We start from the raw sequence: 15,492 nt of genomic DNA, 5'->3' as shown, positions 1-15,492 counted from the left end.
ACCAGATTGCCCTTAAACTGGCTTGAGCAAATTCACTGTAGATGAAATTCATCCTCAATTATTTTTTTGAAAGCAATATAGCCATGTATGAATGTATCAATGGGAAGATGGGAAACAGAAGGCAAGTTATGCAGAGACTTCTGTAGGTTTGCATCTTCTATGCTAACCCTACTCACATTTCTTGGGTTGAACCGCAAATTAATGGCATTAAAGACTCTTAGACAAGGATGTCGTTTAACAGATGAGTTTTACCTGAAACGCTTATGTTTCTCACTCGCGACATGTTTCACAAGCGTATCGCGTCTCTCGTAGTCTAGCCTGCAATTACAGAATTTGCACATTAAAATTTTATCACTGATATAAAATCCTTCACTGGAAAATTCTTTAGATCGGTCACTGGCAGAAACCTTAGTTTTAGGCATTATCAAAAAATTTTTAATCACATAGGAAGAATTTAACCTCTCAATACGCAAAAACTTGCCATGCTGGAATGATCAAAACAATGGAGAATAGATGCGAATACAAACGCATACCGAATACCAACATACGTACGTGAAAATTAATACCGACATAAACATGTACTATTTATTATTTACAATCGTTACGTTAAGCAGGGTTAATTTTATTTTCGTAGCCTACGTACTTTATTTTAAATAAACAGTAAAAGCAATGCGCTTTAGTGTGTAATATTTTAATGATTAAAAACGTAATCTTAGAAAAACATATTTTGGACGTTTGTTATTTTTGTATTTACAGAAAGTGAACGGCGGCCATTGTATCATAGTTATCAACATCTTAAATTATTATGGTACACAAGATTACAGTTTAAAGAAAATATTACGTTAATTCCGAGACTTCATTTTAAAATCTATAATGAATCACCGTCGCATATAATATATATGGCTGCTAGTTACTGTAAGAAATATTTGATTGTGCTGAAGGTAGTGAATTGTCCTTACAGAATGGAAAAAAAAAAACGTAAATAATCAGGATAGATGAACTTTAATGACATATCGCGGATTTCGCACAATTTCGTTTTATTTCGTGTTTTCAAGCGGTTTTCGGTGTTATTTCGTTTTATCGCGCATTACCATATAATCGTGGCTCTAGCGATGGCAGTTAAAGTGTTTAATTAGGAACACGATACATGGCGCAGTCGGTAATTGAATTAGTGAATTTATGAGACGAACATCAACGGCAACGGCATGGCGGCATCGTGTTTTAATCTTCCGGATAAGCTCAACCTACAAGGTAATGGCGCTGCGAACTGGCGACGTTTTCGACAATCCTTTGAGATTTAAATGCAAGCGGCCGGCCTCTCCGAAAAAGATGACAACAGGAAAATTGCAATACTTCTGAATACTATTGGTGAAAACGCTGTGCTGGTATATAATACTTTTGATTTTCCGCAAGGGAAACGTACACTTGAAAATGTTTTACGGAAATTTGAAGACTATTGTGATCCCAAAAAGAACATTCTACACTCTCTATTTCTGTTTTATACCAGAAAACAGAAACCAGGAGAGCCTTTTGAACAATTTTTGACGGACGTAAAAACTCTTAGCAAAGACTGTTTGTTCCAATCGAAGACGAGATGTTACGAGACAAAGTGGTGCTCGATTGTTGTGACATATACGCAGAGGAGACTCATTGTGAAAGGGGAGGTAACGCTCGAATGTGCAATAGAGAAGCTGAGACTGGCGGAAGTCACACGAGTTCACGCGGCAGAAGTACAGGGCTCCAGCGTTGGTGAGGTTGATTGGGTAGACAAGAACAAGAAATGTAAAGTACCGGTTCGAGAGACACCGGCATCGCAACACGATGGAGGGATCTCGCAGCAGGACCATGCTTCAAGAGATATGAAGTGTAACTGGTGTGGGAGGATGCATCCACGACAGATAGACTTGTGTCCTGCAAGGGGTAAATCTGTGCATACTGTGGGCGACTAAATCATTTCGCCAATGGATGCAGAATGAAGAACAGAGAAGGCACGACTGTGAAATATAAGAATGCTGAAGTAAACAACACTAACCAAAACAACACTGATTATTATTGTGATGAACTGAAATCGTGTGTAGGTAGTGTTCATAGTTGGCATGAAGTGGTGGTGCTAAATAATCGCATTAAATGTAATTTTAAACTTGACACAGGTTCCGATGCAAATCTGATCCCGCTGAGCGTTTTTGAGAAATTACAGTGCAAACATAGTAATATAGAACTTTCTCACTCAAAGGTGGTCCTACAGGCATATAATGGTACACGGATCAAAGTGCACGGCTCGATATTGCTAGAGGTCAGAGTGAAATCTAAGGCCATTTTCGCAGAATTTGTTGTGACAGTTGAAGGGTTTCAACTAGGGTTGTGCGAGAATGAGATTTAGGCCTCGAGAAATTTTCGAGAAAGAAAATATTTTTCTCGCGAGAAATGAGACGAGAATGAGAAATTTTTAAAAAATCAAGATTTACTCTACATATCACTTTCAAAATATATTGTTCTGTACATAAAACTGTTGTTTATCATATAGAATGTCAATTTAGTTGCCTGTGCACAACTGACATGCACCACATGTTATGTAAGCGTACGCTAAATTATAAATAAACATTCACTCACTTAGGTAAAAGTCTAGTAGCTAACATGTTAATCGTGGTTCCCGTTGACTTATCGCCACTTTTAGTGTAATACTGCCACACTGATATGTCCACATCTTCCATTTTACCGTAAAATCAAAGTTTAATTTGACAACAAAGTTTACTTCTGTGTAACTGTTATATTCCCGCAACACTTTTTTTTTTCCACTTGGTTACGCCGCAGTTAGAGATAAAGCAGTATTAGGAAATTATTCTCATATTCCTAATAACATTTTACAGGCGTCACATTATTTATTCATACCCGCTGAGTAGCTCGCGTAAACGGGAAACTCTGGTACTGTAATGAAAACAAAGAAATTGATACTAGGGAGGCTTTGGCGGGATTCATTAAGCCCTTTTCACAATACCGCGATGCGACGCGACGCGACGCGATGTGACGTGACGTCATACAAAACCAGCCAATCACAACTACATCGCCCGCGATGCGCGACAGCTAACTTGGCGACGAGGCTGTTTCGTCGCTTAGGCGATGTCGCTAATGACGTCAGAAATAACAGCCAATCAGAAACAAGATTGTGGTAAAGAAGAAGAATAACTGAAAACAAGAGGTAAGAAATTATGTATTGATGCATCTAAGTAATGTTAGTAAACAACACGTGGATTTTGTTCAATTGAAATGAGTTTTGAAGACTGTCTGATTGATGAAGTTCAGAAAAAGACGTGTTTGTACGATGTTTCTAGTAACAAATATTGTAATTAGACGGAGAAAAATAATGCTTGGTTAGAAATATATTATGGGCTTCGCGATTCCTATCCATAAATAAATGCTTGTACCAGTCAGTCAGTGTACAAATATAATAACAACAATCTGAATATACATACCTGCCAAAAACTTTTGTTTACAACCATGTTGTAAAATATCCCCAGCAGAGTGCAGGCTGGTTCGGTTTTTTTCCGCCAGTTGCATGGCGATCGCTTCGCGCTATTATGAAGTGCACTAGCTGGCGACATATATTTAAGTCGCTGCCTTCGCTACATCGCGTCGCCAGATCGCGTCGCATCGCGGTATTGTGAAAAGGCCTTTCGTGACGTCTTACGACTGAGTGAAACAAAGGTGGAAAAGGAAATGGGATGAACATACTATTTATTCTGCCTTTTCAACGGGTTTGAACACACACATTCACGTAATTTTACGTAATACAAGGGCGTGAATTGTTCTGCGTGTTCAATCCATTCCTTTACATTCCAGTCCATTTAATAATCACATGACTTGCGCAGTCTTTTATTGGAAAGAAATAAGAAACGGAACAGCGAAGCAGACTCAGTCTGGCAGCATGACCACCATTTCCTTTTGTTCGTTAAAAAGTAAATTTTGTATTTTGCCGTAATAATCAACATTTCAGTATGCTATTAAACATTACCGAACAAAATATTATGACTAATTTAATAACTTTACCGTAATAACGTGTATGTAAACAAAACCAATTTTGTAGGTTAGGTTCGAACGTATTTGATTATGTATTACGCTTACGTAATTTAAAAATTAAATACGGCAGTTTTTCTTTCAGGATAAATTGGAATTTCATATGACAGTTTTTATTCACAGTTTCGGTTATTGATAAAGGTTTTGGATGGTTGACTATCGGCTAGTCTAATATCTCTTAATGATTGCATCATGTTTGCTTTGTGTTCCGCCAAATCATTTTTCGTCCAAACAGGCAGACGCATTTGGTATTTTTAAAACATTTAAACTAAAATAATGGCAGTGTGTGTGTAATGTTCAACATATAAAAATAAAACTATTAATTGAGTTGTTACCGGTACCAAAAAAAATTCTCGTTTTTTTTCGAGAAATTATTTTTCTCGCTCGCTGTTCGAGAATGCAATATTTCTCGAAATTTTTCTCGAGGTTTGAGATCTCGCACAACACTAGTTTCAACCCATCTTGGGCATCAACACTTGTGTGCAGTTTGGCCTCATTGAAAGAAAAAATGTTGATGTCTTAGGTGCTACTAGCAGTCAACACACAACAGGTAAAGATGAAATTGTATCCAAGTTTGCTGATCTCTTTCAAGGTTCAGGGTGTTTTCCAAAACCTTTTGTGTTAACATTAAAGGAGGGTTCGGTTCCTGTATCGAAGCCGCCAAACAGGGTACCGCTGGTGATACAAGAGAAATTAAGGAATGAACTAGACCGTTTGTGTGGCCTGGGTATAATCTCTAAGGTTGATGAGCCAACGGAGTGGGTTAACCGCCTTATGTTGGTAGAAAAATTGGATGGATCCCTACGCCTTTGTTTCGATCCACAAGCTTTAAATAAGGCCATCAATAAAAAATACTATGGAATTCCAACCTTAAACAATATGAAGGCAAAATTGGGTAATGCAAAATACTGTTCAGTATTAGATTTAAAAGAGTCATTTTGGCAGATAAAACTTTCCGAAGAATCTAGAATATACTGTACCTTCTCATCAATTTATGGGTGCTATTGCTTTAATGTATTACCTTTTGAGTTAGAAATCACGGCTGAGGCATTACAAGAGATGTGCGAGGCACATTTTAATGATATTCAAGGCCTATTTATCTACATTGATGATTTCTTGATTTTCGCAGAGACGAAGGATGAACATGACAAAATTCTTGAGCAAGTGCTGCTTAGAGCTCAGGAATTGAATATCAAATTCAATGTTCGAAAGTTTCAGTATCTGCCAAAAATTGTAAAATATTTTGGTCATGACATAAGTGAAGGTTCATTAAATCCAGATCCAGATCAAGATAAAATACATGCTATCAGAGAATATGAAATGCCACATGATAGAAAGTCTCTGCAAAGATTTCTGGGCATAATTAATTATCTGAGGGACTTCACACCACACATGTCTGAATTAACGACTCCGCTCCGGGAATTGTTAAAGAAATATGTTGCATTTAAATGGGAGCCAGGGGTTCATGGGAAGTGTGTACAAATGCTTAAGGACATTCTAACAAGCCCTCCGGTCCTGCGACACTTTGACCAACGTTTACCTATAGTGATACAAACGGACAGTTCCAGTACTGCCATTGGCAGTGTATTGTTACAGGAAGGACAACCAGTTATGTTTGTTTCTAAGAGTCTATCTAAAGCTGAGTATTCTTATGGCCAAATTGATAAGGAATTTTTGGCCATACTGTTTGCATGCACTAAGTTCCATCATTACATTTATGGAAGAAAGGTTGTCATACACACTGACCATCAACCACTGGTTGCCCTCATGCAGGAAGACATAAATTCCATTGGGTCACAGCGACTGAAGAAAATCAGGTTAAGGCTAGGCATTTATAACCTAAATGTGCAATATGTGAAAGGATCAGAAATGTACATTGCAGATGCTATTAGTCGAGCCACTCCTTGCACAGTTACATATGATACCGATAGCTCATTGAATGAAGTTGTGCATTCAGTGAATGCTAGTGACCAAATAGTGTTGGAGTTAGCTCATGCAACACAACGGGATCGACCACTACTCCAGATAATGGCATATCATCATAAAGGTTGGCCCAAAGACAAAAGCAAAATTCCTGACCCGGTAAAACCCTATTATAAATTTCGGGACGAAATTAGCATTGCGAATGGTGTGGTGTTAGTGGGGTACAAGATGATTGTTCCGATAGCAATGAGAGGGGCAACACTGCAGAAAATACATTCATCTCACTTTGGTATCACTAAGACGAAGGCCAGGGCAAAAACTCTTTTTTACTGGCCAAGTATAGAGTCTGATATTGAAAATGAAGTATCAAAGTGCAGATTGTGTGAAAAACACAGTTGTAAAAAACCAAAAGAACCACTGTTATTGGATAATATTTGTAAGTTGCCGTTTGAGAAAATCGGATGTGACTTTCTCGAGCATTGTGGGAATCACTACTTGATTATCGCAGATGATTACTCCAAATGGTTTGAATTAAGGGAGGTAAAATACCAAGACACTGTAACAATCATTAAAATACTGAAAGAGGTGTTTGCTACCCATGGGGTGCCACGGATAATAAGGGCGGACAACATGCCTTTTAACTCTTTTGAGTTTCAACGGTTTGCACGGGAGTGTAATTTTTCAGTAATCACGTCCAGTCCCCGCTACCCGAAATCGAATGGCTTTGTGGAGAGGTTTGTGGGTGTTGCAAAGAAGATTATGAGTAAATGCAAAGAAAGCAAAACTGACCTGCAATACGCACTGTTAGAGTATCGAAACACACCGATTATGGGTTCCCCTTACTCGCCCTCTCAACTGTTGCTCAGTCGGTTAACTCGATCAGTCTTGCCGACACATGAGGAGCAATTAACTCCTAAGGTGTAGACTGCCGCCATATTGTGCCGGAACTATTTATTTATACGTTGCTAGAAGTTATTGTAAGCTGTGACATAATGGTAAAGTAAATGAATTTGTGGTTTTAAATCTTGTATCTTTTTTTGTAAAGCTCATGTTACTTTGAAGTCAATGTTTGGTTGAAGTAAGTGCAAATGTTGACCGCGGAAGGATATGCAATTTTGTCTTTGGAGGGAGAGAGAGGCATGTAACGGTGAATTGGAAGAAGCTGTGAAAAGGTGGTGGAAATGAAGTTTTTCATTGTAGTTGGGCGTTGTTAAATTTATTACTGGAGAGTTACCCACTACAGTACGGACGGTGATGGAAATCCATACCTTTGCAGTGATTACTGTGTATTTGTCTTTATGTGTCATGCCTAACACTGTTTGTGGGCCTGTCACAAATGTAAATAAATAAATAAATAAATAAAAACTAAGATGTTTCTTAGGTAAATTCAGCTACATTAAGTGTATATAAAAACTTGTTTAAAATGGTGATTGATACCAAACTAACCATCCTTTTACTCTGATAATTAAACCTTTTTCTTTCCAGCAGCCGCTTCTCTACACATTCACAGCCACTAATAGATCCATGGAACCATGGCAACATGCGCAAGTGTGCACACCTGCAGAGCCAGACGGCCGGTGTCGACGGCGCCTGCCGTATGGGCGTAGGCGACCAGGCCCTCGTCAACGTCACGCTGGGTGAAGGAGCGCGCGGCCTGGCCGGGGCTGTGCAGGCGCTCTACGTGACCCGGCTCGGCTGTGCCCTGGCTCAGCACCGTGTAGACGAGGGCGGGCACCGGGCTGTCTGGGTCCTCTGCTCGGAGCAGCTCCTTGGGCAGCACCTTCCTCGTGCCCTGGGCGTGCCACTCACACTTACAGCCACACACGTATGGTTGGCATACAAGCTTATTGAATTTATCAGTTTTCCAGCCAAAATATAATTCCATTATTTTAATATTTAAACTTTCGCTTTGAGGAAGAACAGAACGTAATTCAATTGATTATAAAACTGTTTGCTGAGGCATGGTTCTACAAATTATAATCTTTTATGAATGTTTCAGTCAGATTCCACAATACTGCTGTCAAAAAATTACATTATGCATTTTTGAAAATAATAACACTGCTGCATAACAAAGGATGAGGAAAAAATATTGTATGTTCATTTTTTTTATGTTAGCAATTTGTACTATAATGTGTCAGTTAGAAAAAATTATTGGCTGTTAGAAAAGTGCACCTGCATTAAAATTATCAAGTAAAATTGTAATAGCATATTTTAAAACTAAAGGAAAAGTTTTTACTCGCCACCAGGCCAATGTTTCAAAACACCATTGTAAAGTTGAAAAATATTATCTTGCTTTAATGAAAAAACTGTTTATAACTGAATGCCAATGCCCACTGGCCAGGACCATCAAGAGGGCGGACAGAGAGGGGGATCCCCAGGACCCGGCCACCAGGAGCGCACCGGTATAGTTTAGAGATTTTTTTAATGTTTGGGTGTACCCTGATCGGACAAGTATTACAAGTCTATTGTTTATATAATTTATAGGAAACCTTACAAGTAGTGTGATATGCACACATCACGTTTACAGTTACGGCCACAGTAACTTTTACTGTCTTCAGATTCGTTTTTGTAATTTTGAGGTTTGAAAATTTGCATATTGAATAGCAGGGTGAGGGCATGACAAAGTTATTTGCTCCCTGGATGTCGGTTTCTCTCAATGGCTCTTCCCGCTGCCCACAGCAGTGTGCATCCATGTTGCAGATGCACCCAGTGCAAGTAGGGCATAGTACGACAAGAAAACATGCTAGTGCGCGACGTGATTATTAATCAACCAACGGTCAAGGGGCCATAAGTCGTAGTCGACCATACAGTACGATACGCAAGTACCGTCAACAATTACAACCACCCCAGCTGTAAACTAACCACTTGTGAGAGGTCGTATGATTGCAAATTTGACCAGGCTCTGTGTGCAACCTGGGAGGCACATTGCACTTGAGCTAAGTAATGGAACCTCCATCTCATGTTCGCATCTATGTTGTTAAGTTTACAACTGTCCTAGGGGGCTACACAAACCAAAGTCTTGCAGAGAAACGATGTTGATGCTTAAGCCAATGCCACTAGTGACATCACAATCCTGAATACATTTTCCAACTCTTATCCACCTCCAACCAGGCAGAAAGTGTCAACATTATTCATGTTCATTCATTTACAATATAACAGTGCCTTTTTTAAAACAAATATTGTATTTATAAAGGTTAGTTACTAAAAAACCTTTATATAAACAAACTTGTAAAAAAAATGGTATTTAATTTGTCTTTAATATTTCCAATATTCACACAGATCTAGTTAAGTTTCCTAAGTATTGTTTGCATAGGTCAAGATCAAAATTATTCAAACACCCTCTATGCAAGAAAACCTAGTTTAGTGGAACATGATAAACAGGAAGTGGGGCAGGTACCTGCGCAAGCCGCAGCGTGGCCCCCGGGGGTAGGTCAAGCGTGGGGGGGTCGTTGACGGGCGTCACGTTGACGTGGAGGGCGAAGCGCTGCCGTCCCTGCAGGTAGCCCGGCAGCACGAAGCCCTGCCCCGGTACCAGCTCCAACTCCAGCACCACAGAGTCCTCGTGGTTCTCCGAGCCATCATGGACGTAGCGCACCTGGAAACCACCGGGCAAGTCACCCACATTGTACATGTGTTCCCGATGTGTCTCTGTGACATTCAGAAACATTACTATGCTTCAGCAACATCATGCTCCATTTCTAGGTCAGTGGACTCAGTGATGTTGCAATACCATTACAATCAATGTCTCAGCAACATCACTCATGCATGAATGAATGAAAATTGGGCCAAACATCTCATCATGGAGTAGGCCTACTACAGAAAATCCACATTGATACAGTGACATATTTTATTTTATGAAAAATTTCAGTCTAACCACTTTAAGAATCTAAACCAAATTATATTGCTGGGTGAGGATAAATTTCAACAAGAAAACAATGTGCTTTCTCCTAGCCACCAGTAATATCTAGTTAAGTTTCATAAATGTTCTGAAACACTGTGATGTTTTATGTGGAGCAAAGGCAAAACAATACTTCTTAACCAGGAAACCACCTAGTTGTAAGGATTTTATCGGTAGCAAAGTGACGTGTAACTAATTTTTTTAGCAGTTTGTATTCAAATTGTAATATTTTTTAAAATATTTTTAGCAAATTTAATCTTTCTGGTTTTCTCTTTTGTCAAAGGCAGATTGAAAACACTAAACTTCTTCGGGCATTGTTCTGATTATAACTTACATTGGAAAATTAAATACCTACTTCAGTTTTTGAACACAAACCCATCCCTTCAAAAATTCTTGATAAATTTTGGAAGCCTTGTGGTCTAGTTACCATGAAAACACACAAGTCTGCTGATGAACAACCACATAATATTGTTTTGAATTTTAATGATTTGTAAACATTATCATAATATCATTTCAAGTTTTGAAATAAGGCAAATGTATAACAAAAACACTCTTGAAACATTCAAAGTTATGTTTCTGTATTCAATGCCAAAGATTGCTTTTATTTCCTTTATCTAGGTAACAGAGCCGCAACTAGAGTCTCTGGCACCCGGGGCATGAATGGATTCATGCGCCCCCTCCCCCCCCCCATCTTTTTTTGCACACACCACACCTATAAAGCGGGGGGTCCGGGGGCCCTCCCACGGAAAAATGGTGCTATTTAAGAATCTTCTGTACCACCATGCGAACATACTTTTTATTGTTATTGAAAAAAAGTGTTTTTAAAAACACTGGGGAGAGATAGGAGACTGAGATTTTAAGGGAGTATAAAGAAAGAACGTCCACATGTCCGCATGAAATCAAAATATAAAAAATGTTCATAAAATTTAACAGAAAAATTATTTTATTTGCCATAATTCACTACATTACTGCGTTTAGAGCATTGTTCCGAGTATTGATATATTTACACCAAAACATAGAGTATTTTTTGCTTAATAAAATGGTATATTAAAAACATACTGTCGCCGCTGAAAATCACGCGGGATTCTCTCGCAAAGAAACGCTGTTTTTCGCTTTTCTGGCCCTGCAGAGTGGCCCTCCCTGGCGGGGCTCGGTGCGTGGTCAAGTCGCGCGCAGCAAGCCTGCTTCCTGGGCCGGGTGGAGGGGGAACATTCCTGCGGAGGGGTGGCAGCGAAGGCTGGGTCGTGGTCGGGGGGTTGGGGGGAGGAAGCGACAGGTAGCGGGATGTGCGAAGGAAGAAGTGGATGGAGCCTATTTCCCTGACCAGCCGAGTTACAATACTTCAAGTTGATAGTGTTTGGTTTGTGATACAGTAACCCGCACGTGGCGGGAAACGTCTGATATTTGCGTATTTTTTAAAAAAAATTATTTAATCCTCTCCAAGCATGGAAGGCAAACCCTACTGGAGAAGAGGTAAAAAGGCGCGTCTTCGCCTGTTTGCATCTCGGAAAAAAAGAAAAGCTCTTTCCTTGGTGCATACAGAAGTGAAAGGTAAACTAAAAGTTGACTGAGATGTAAAACCAATAATTTTTCTAAGTTGGCCATCTGTTATGAGTCTATAAATGTTGAAGTCAGTGTCAAGGTAACAGTATCTTATAACAATTTTTAATGTCATAAATGTTTTCCTAAAGGCCAGGATACATTTGTAACAGCACACGTACAGCAAACAGAAACGGAATTTTAAATAAATAACATCTGTTACATTGGTAAAAACGTGCAAGCACAGAAAAACAGCACGCAAACGGCGCACAGAAAGTTGTAGGACTGCTAAATTTTCTCCATGTTGTGCACCGAATTTCGGTACGCCATCAATCAGCATACGATACACACATACCATATTTACTCGTGTATAGCGCGCCCTCGTGTATAGCGCGCACCACGATTTTTGCAACAAATTCCAAAGAAAAAATAATTGTTTTTCCCGTAAATAAATTGTACTAACATTTTGTGGTACCTGTTAAGTAATTACGTATGAAACAAATTATAATTTTAATTGATGTGTGGTGATGCGTCAGGAAAATACTTAAACTCTGTTGTGTAGACGGAAGATAATGAAGCGCTGTATCGTCACAACTGGTACTTGGGCGGGAGGAAGGGAGGGAGGCAAGCAGGAATGTGACACGGAGGACTAGATGACTCACCGGTAGCAGCTGCGACAAAGCGAAGGAAGTGAAAGGGGGGGACTGGTGTCAACATTCTCTCTCTCTCTCTCTCTTTTTTATTTTACTAGCTGCGTTGGCTTTCTGTAGAGGGGGAGGTCTAAAAATAAACAAGAGACCTGCGAGCTTGCGCGCGCACGTGTGTGTGTGTGTGTGTGTGTGAGAGAGAGACCAGGTTGTGTGCGTGCGTGCGTGTGTGCGTGCGTGCGTGCGTGTGTGTGTGAAAGAGAGGCCTTGTTGCTTGTGCGTATGTGTGGGGGGCTGGCCAGAAACGTCACCCGTCACCGGCAGTTAAGGCGATATTACTCGCCAGGAACTCCGCGTAAAGCCAGGCAACTACATTCTTGGCTTGAGTGTACGGCTGACCCTTCGTCCCCCTTTTCCCAGGAGAGGTTCCTGGAATAGGGGAGTGGGGGACGAACTACCTGCAGTGAGAGGCACGTGTTCTTTTTTTCTTCTAACCGCTGGAATGGCACAACCAAAATATCTTACATCGCCTTGAAGAAATCTGCTCTCAGTTGTTATATGCACCATTTAAAACAAAATAAGCATTCAAATAATTATTATCTAGGTTACAAATTATTTTGTGATCAATGATTTGTTATAGTATGATCATTAAAACTATATAAGTTAGTTTTTGGTATGAATCGAAACCAGGATCTAATCCTCTCGCTTCACTATCATAGCTACTAGAAAAATAAAGACATTTCCTAAATCTGTGTAACGAGCGAGGTGGCGCAAAGGTAACACGTTTGACTCGCATTCGAGACCGAAATCACTCGAGGTGAATGCGTAATTGCTTTGTAAATTTAGGTCATGGCTGACTCCTCTCACAGTTCCTGTTGGTGACACTTTGTGTGACACCGTCTCTCATGATCTGGTTGTGGATAAGACGCAAAAGCCACTTACTTACCTTACAAAAAACTGTAACTTCAAATTATTATCATCGCGCGATGCTGGAAAACTGTATATAATTTACATTAAATTTTACAGACACGCATTTTAGAGCTGCTCTTCCAGTTTCACAACATGTTTTTAGTGTGCAGAATTCATCTGCAAATAAAGTGTGTCAAAGTGATCAAATGAAATGTGATGAGAACTGTAGCTTACTTCAAAAGTGTGTAAAAACAAAACAGAACTGAAATGTGTTATAATCCTAACTAAATGTTGGCTACGTAACATTAAACGTCTACCAAATCGATTAACTTCACATTGATATGATCGTGCCTGATGAACCTCTGTGCGCATTAAATTTAAAATGAGTTTTTCATTGGGGTCTCAAGTTATTGTTCTTGAGAGACTTTACTATTAGATATACAAACTTATACAAAACAAGAATTCTGTATAGACTTGACTAGATTCAAAAAAGATAGTTTCAAACTGAAAATTTGTTGCTTATGCATCTTTACAAATATATGTTTCATTAAAATAATATACTATTATTTAAGGAATTTTAATGTGTAATACCTAGTAATAGTATTTAACTAACGTCTATCATCGCTCAATTTTTTTCCTGTTTATAAAAGATACATTTATTATAAAGTACCTAAAGATTATACGAAAATGTTTAGGTTCGATTATTTACGTGCTGTTCAGAATTTAAACCATGAAAGCAATGTAGACTTGTATTGAAACTTTGGACAGAATTGTAACTTTGGACAGAAATTACCCAAATTAATTAAGTAAAAAAAAAAATAATGTTGTCGAAACAATGTATTTTGTTATTATGAGTAGTATAGCTATGTTGCACATTAAAATCAGGGTTTATGTTATGTATGTTCAAGTTTCAAACATTAAAAAGTTGTAGAAAGTGTATTTGATTTTTATTGACCGAAAATAAATCCTTGAGGCCTACATGGCCGAATTAAAATTACCTAGTAACAAAAAGTTTCCTTCATTTTTTCATATAGCGTTTATTTTTACCATAAGTAATTTCTGCACAGAAAACAAAAGTTAAATAGGAATGCAAAAAACAAGCAAACCTAATTTTCGCTAGTTCACAGTTTTAAATGAATTAACAACTGCTCCATAACATTTCAAAGCTATTCACCTTTCGGAAAAAATAATTAATGCAGTAATTTATAATTACACCTAAATAATACAAATGCATACCACTGGCGCTTTATTTTAAAAAAATATCTTTAAACATATGCTCATTACTTAATACAGATGACAGGAAAATATTATTTAATGCGTCAGGGTTTAGCTAAAACAGAAAATATTAATAAAATTATATATACGTGTATAGTATTATTCTAAATAATTAACATTTGTCAAATAAATAAAATTAACCGATTTCCCTGACCGAAAGAATTAAATGAATACATACAAAAAAATTATGTACATCCTACATTGGAAACGTTTTAAGAGAAAACTTCGTTTTCTTTTTTAAAAATTACTGCAGGAAAATGACGTTTGAAGACAATTTAATTCTTAATTAATGATAATTTCATCATAATTTATTTCAATCCATAGGCACTGCTAAGTATTCAAACTTTGACAAAACTTCACACTGACACTTGTTTGTGCATTGAATTTTTTTTTTCTTGAGCTTTCAACACGTATTCTGGATCCCTACATTTCATTTTTCATTTTATGCGACTGTCAATTATTTCAGGCAACATACATTCTAAATAAAATCTTTTTAGCTTAGGTAACATTGTGTGTTCCCAAAACGATTCATCCCTCAAAATTCTTTGAACGAAAACGTCATTTGAGCTGTATGCCACAAAATCACAATATTTCTTTCTTGAAATGTTCAACTGTCCCTGAATTTGATAGTAGTAAGAGTGAGTTTTTTTTATTTGCATTGTACCATCTTTTTCTTCGAAACACTTCAAACATTTTTCTTTTAATATATCAGAAAATTTATTTTCTCCGATTGATGGAAAGCATTTTACTTCTACAATACCATCACACCCTACGATAGCATCTGAAGAAGCACCAAGGTAAGGCACTTGCTCAGAAACAAAAATGCCACATTTATCTGTCGTTGCGCCACTAATTTCTTCGTACTTTTTAAGTGCGGTTTTTTCGTGCAGCCTGCCAAACTGAACAGATTCAGTGTTGAGTTCTTTCTTGAAGAGAATATTTTTCACCAAATTGTGACAAGAGGTATGTTCTAATCGCCTAACTACTGCTCCAAAACTGGAAGCTGTAAGGCGGTTGATGCGTGTTTCCCTCCACAAAGCACAGTCATGTTGGTTTGTTGTATTTCTTTCTAGGGCAACCTGTTTTTCACGAGTACGAACGTCTTCATGTAATTTCTTTAGAAAGTCTTCCATCTTGTTCTGCATCTCAACTTCGGGTATATCTGGCTCTGTGCAGCTGGCTCCGTAATCTTCATCTGAAGCAGCAGTGGTGATTTTTTTTCTTTTGCGC

At 38.4% G+C, this 15,492-nt stretch overlaps 1 protein-coding gene across 3 annotated transcripts in view; it reads right to left on the bottom strand.

The window, feature by feature from the left end:
• Positions 1-15,492, bottom strand: part of LOC134527109 (chondroitin sulfate proteoglycan 4) — a 530,625-nt gene that overhangs the window by 53,344 nt on the left and 461,789 nt on the right. For all 3 annotated transcript variants that reach the window (XM_063359458.1, XM_063359459.1, XM_063359460.1), the window contains 2 exons: positions 9,392-9,589; positions 7,553-7,786 (listed from right to left, as the gene is read on the bottom strand). In XM_063359458.1, the coding sequence (XP_063215528.1) occupies positions 7,553-7,786; positions 9,392-9,589 (432 nt within the window). The remainder of the gene's footprint in view (positions 1-7,552; positions 7,787-9,391; positions 9,590-15,492) is intronic.

The sequence above is a fragment of the Bacillus rossius genome, chromosome 1, assembly GCF_032445375.1.
Source record: "Bacillus rossius redtenbacheri isolate Brsri chromosome 1, Brsri_v3, whole genome shotgun sequence".
NCBI classification, from domain to species: domain Eukaryota; kingdom Metazoa; phylum Arthropoda; class Insecta; order Phasmatodea; family Bacillidae; genus Bacillus; species Bacillus rossius.
This window is presented reverse-complemented; position numbering and strand designations above follow the sequence as displayed.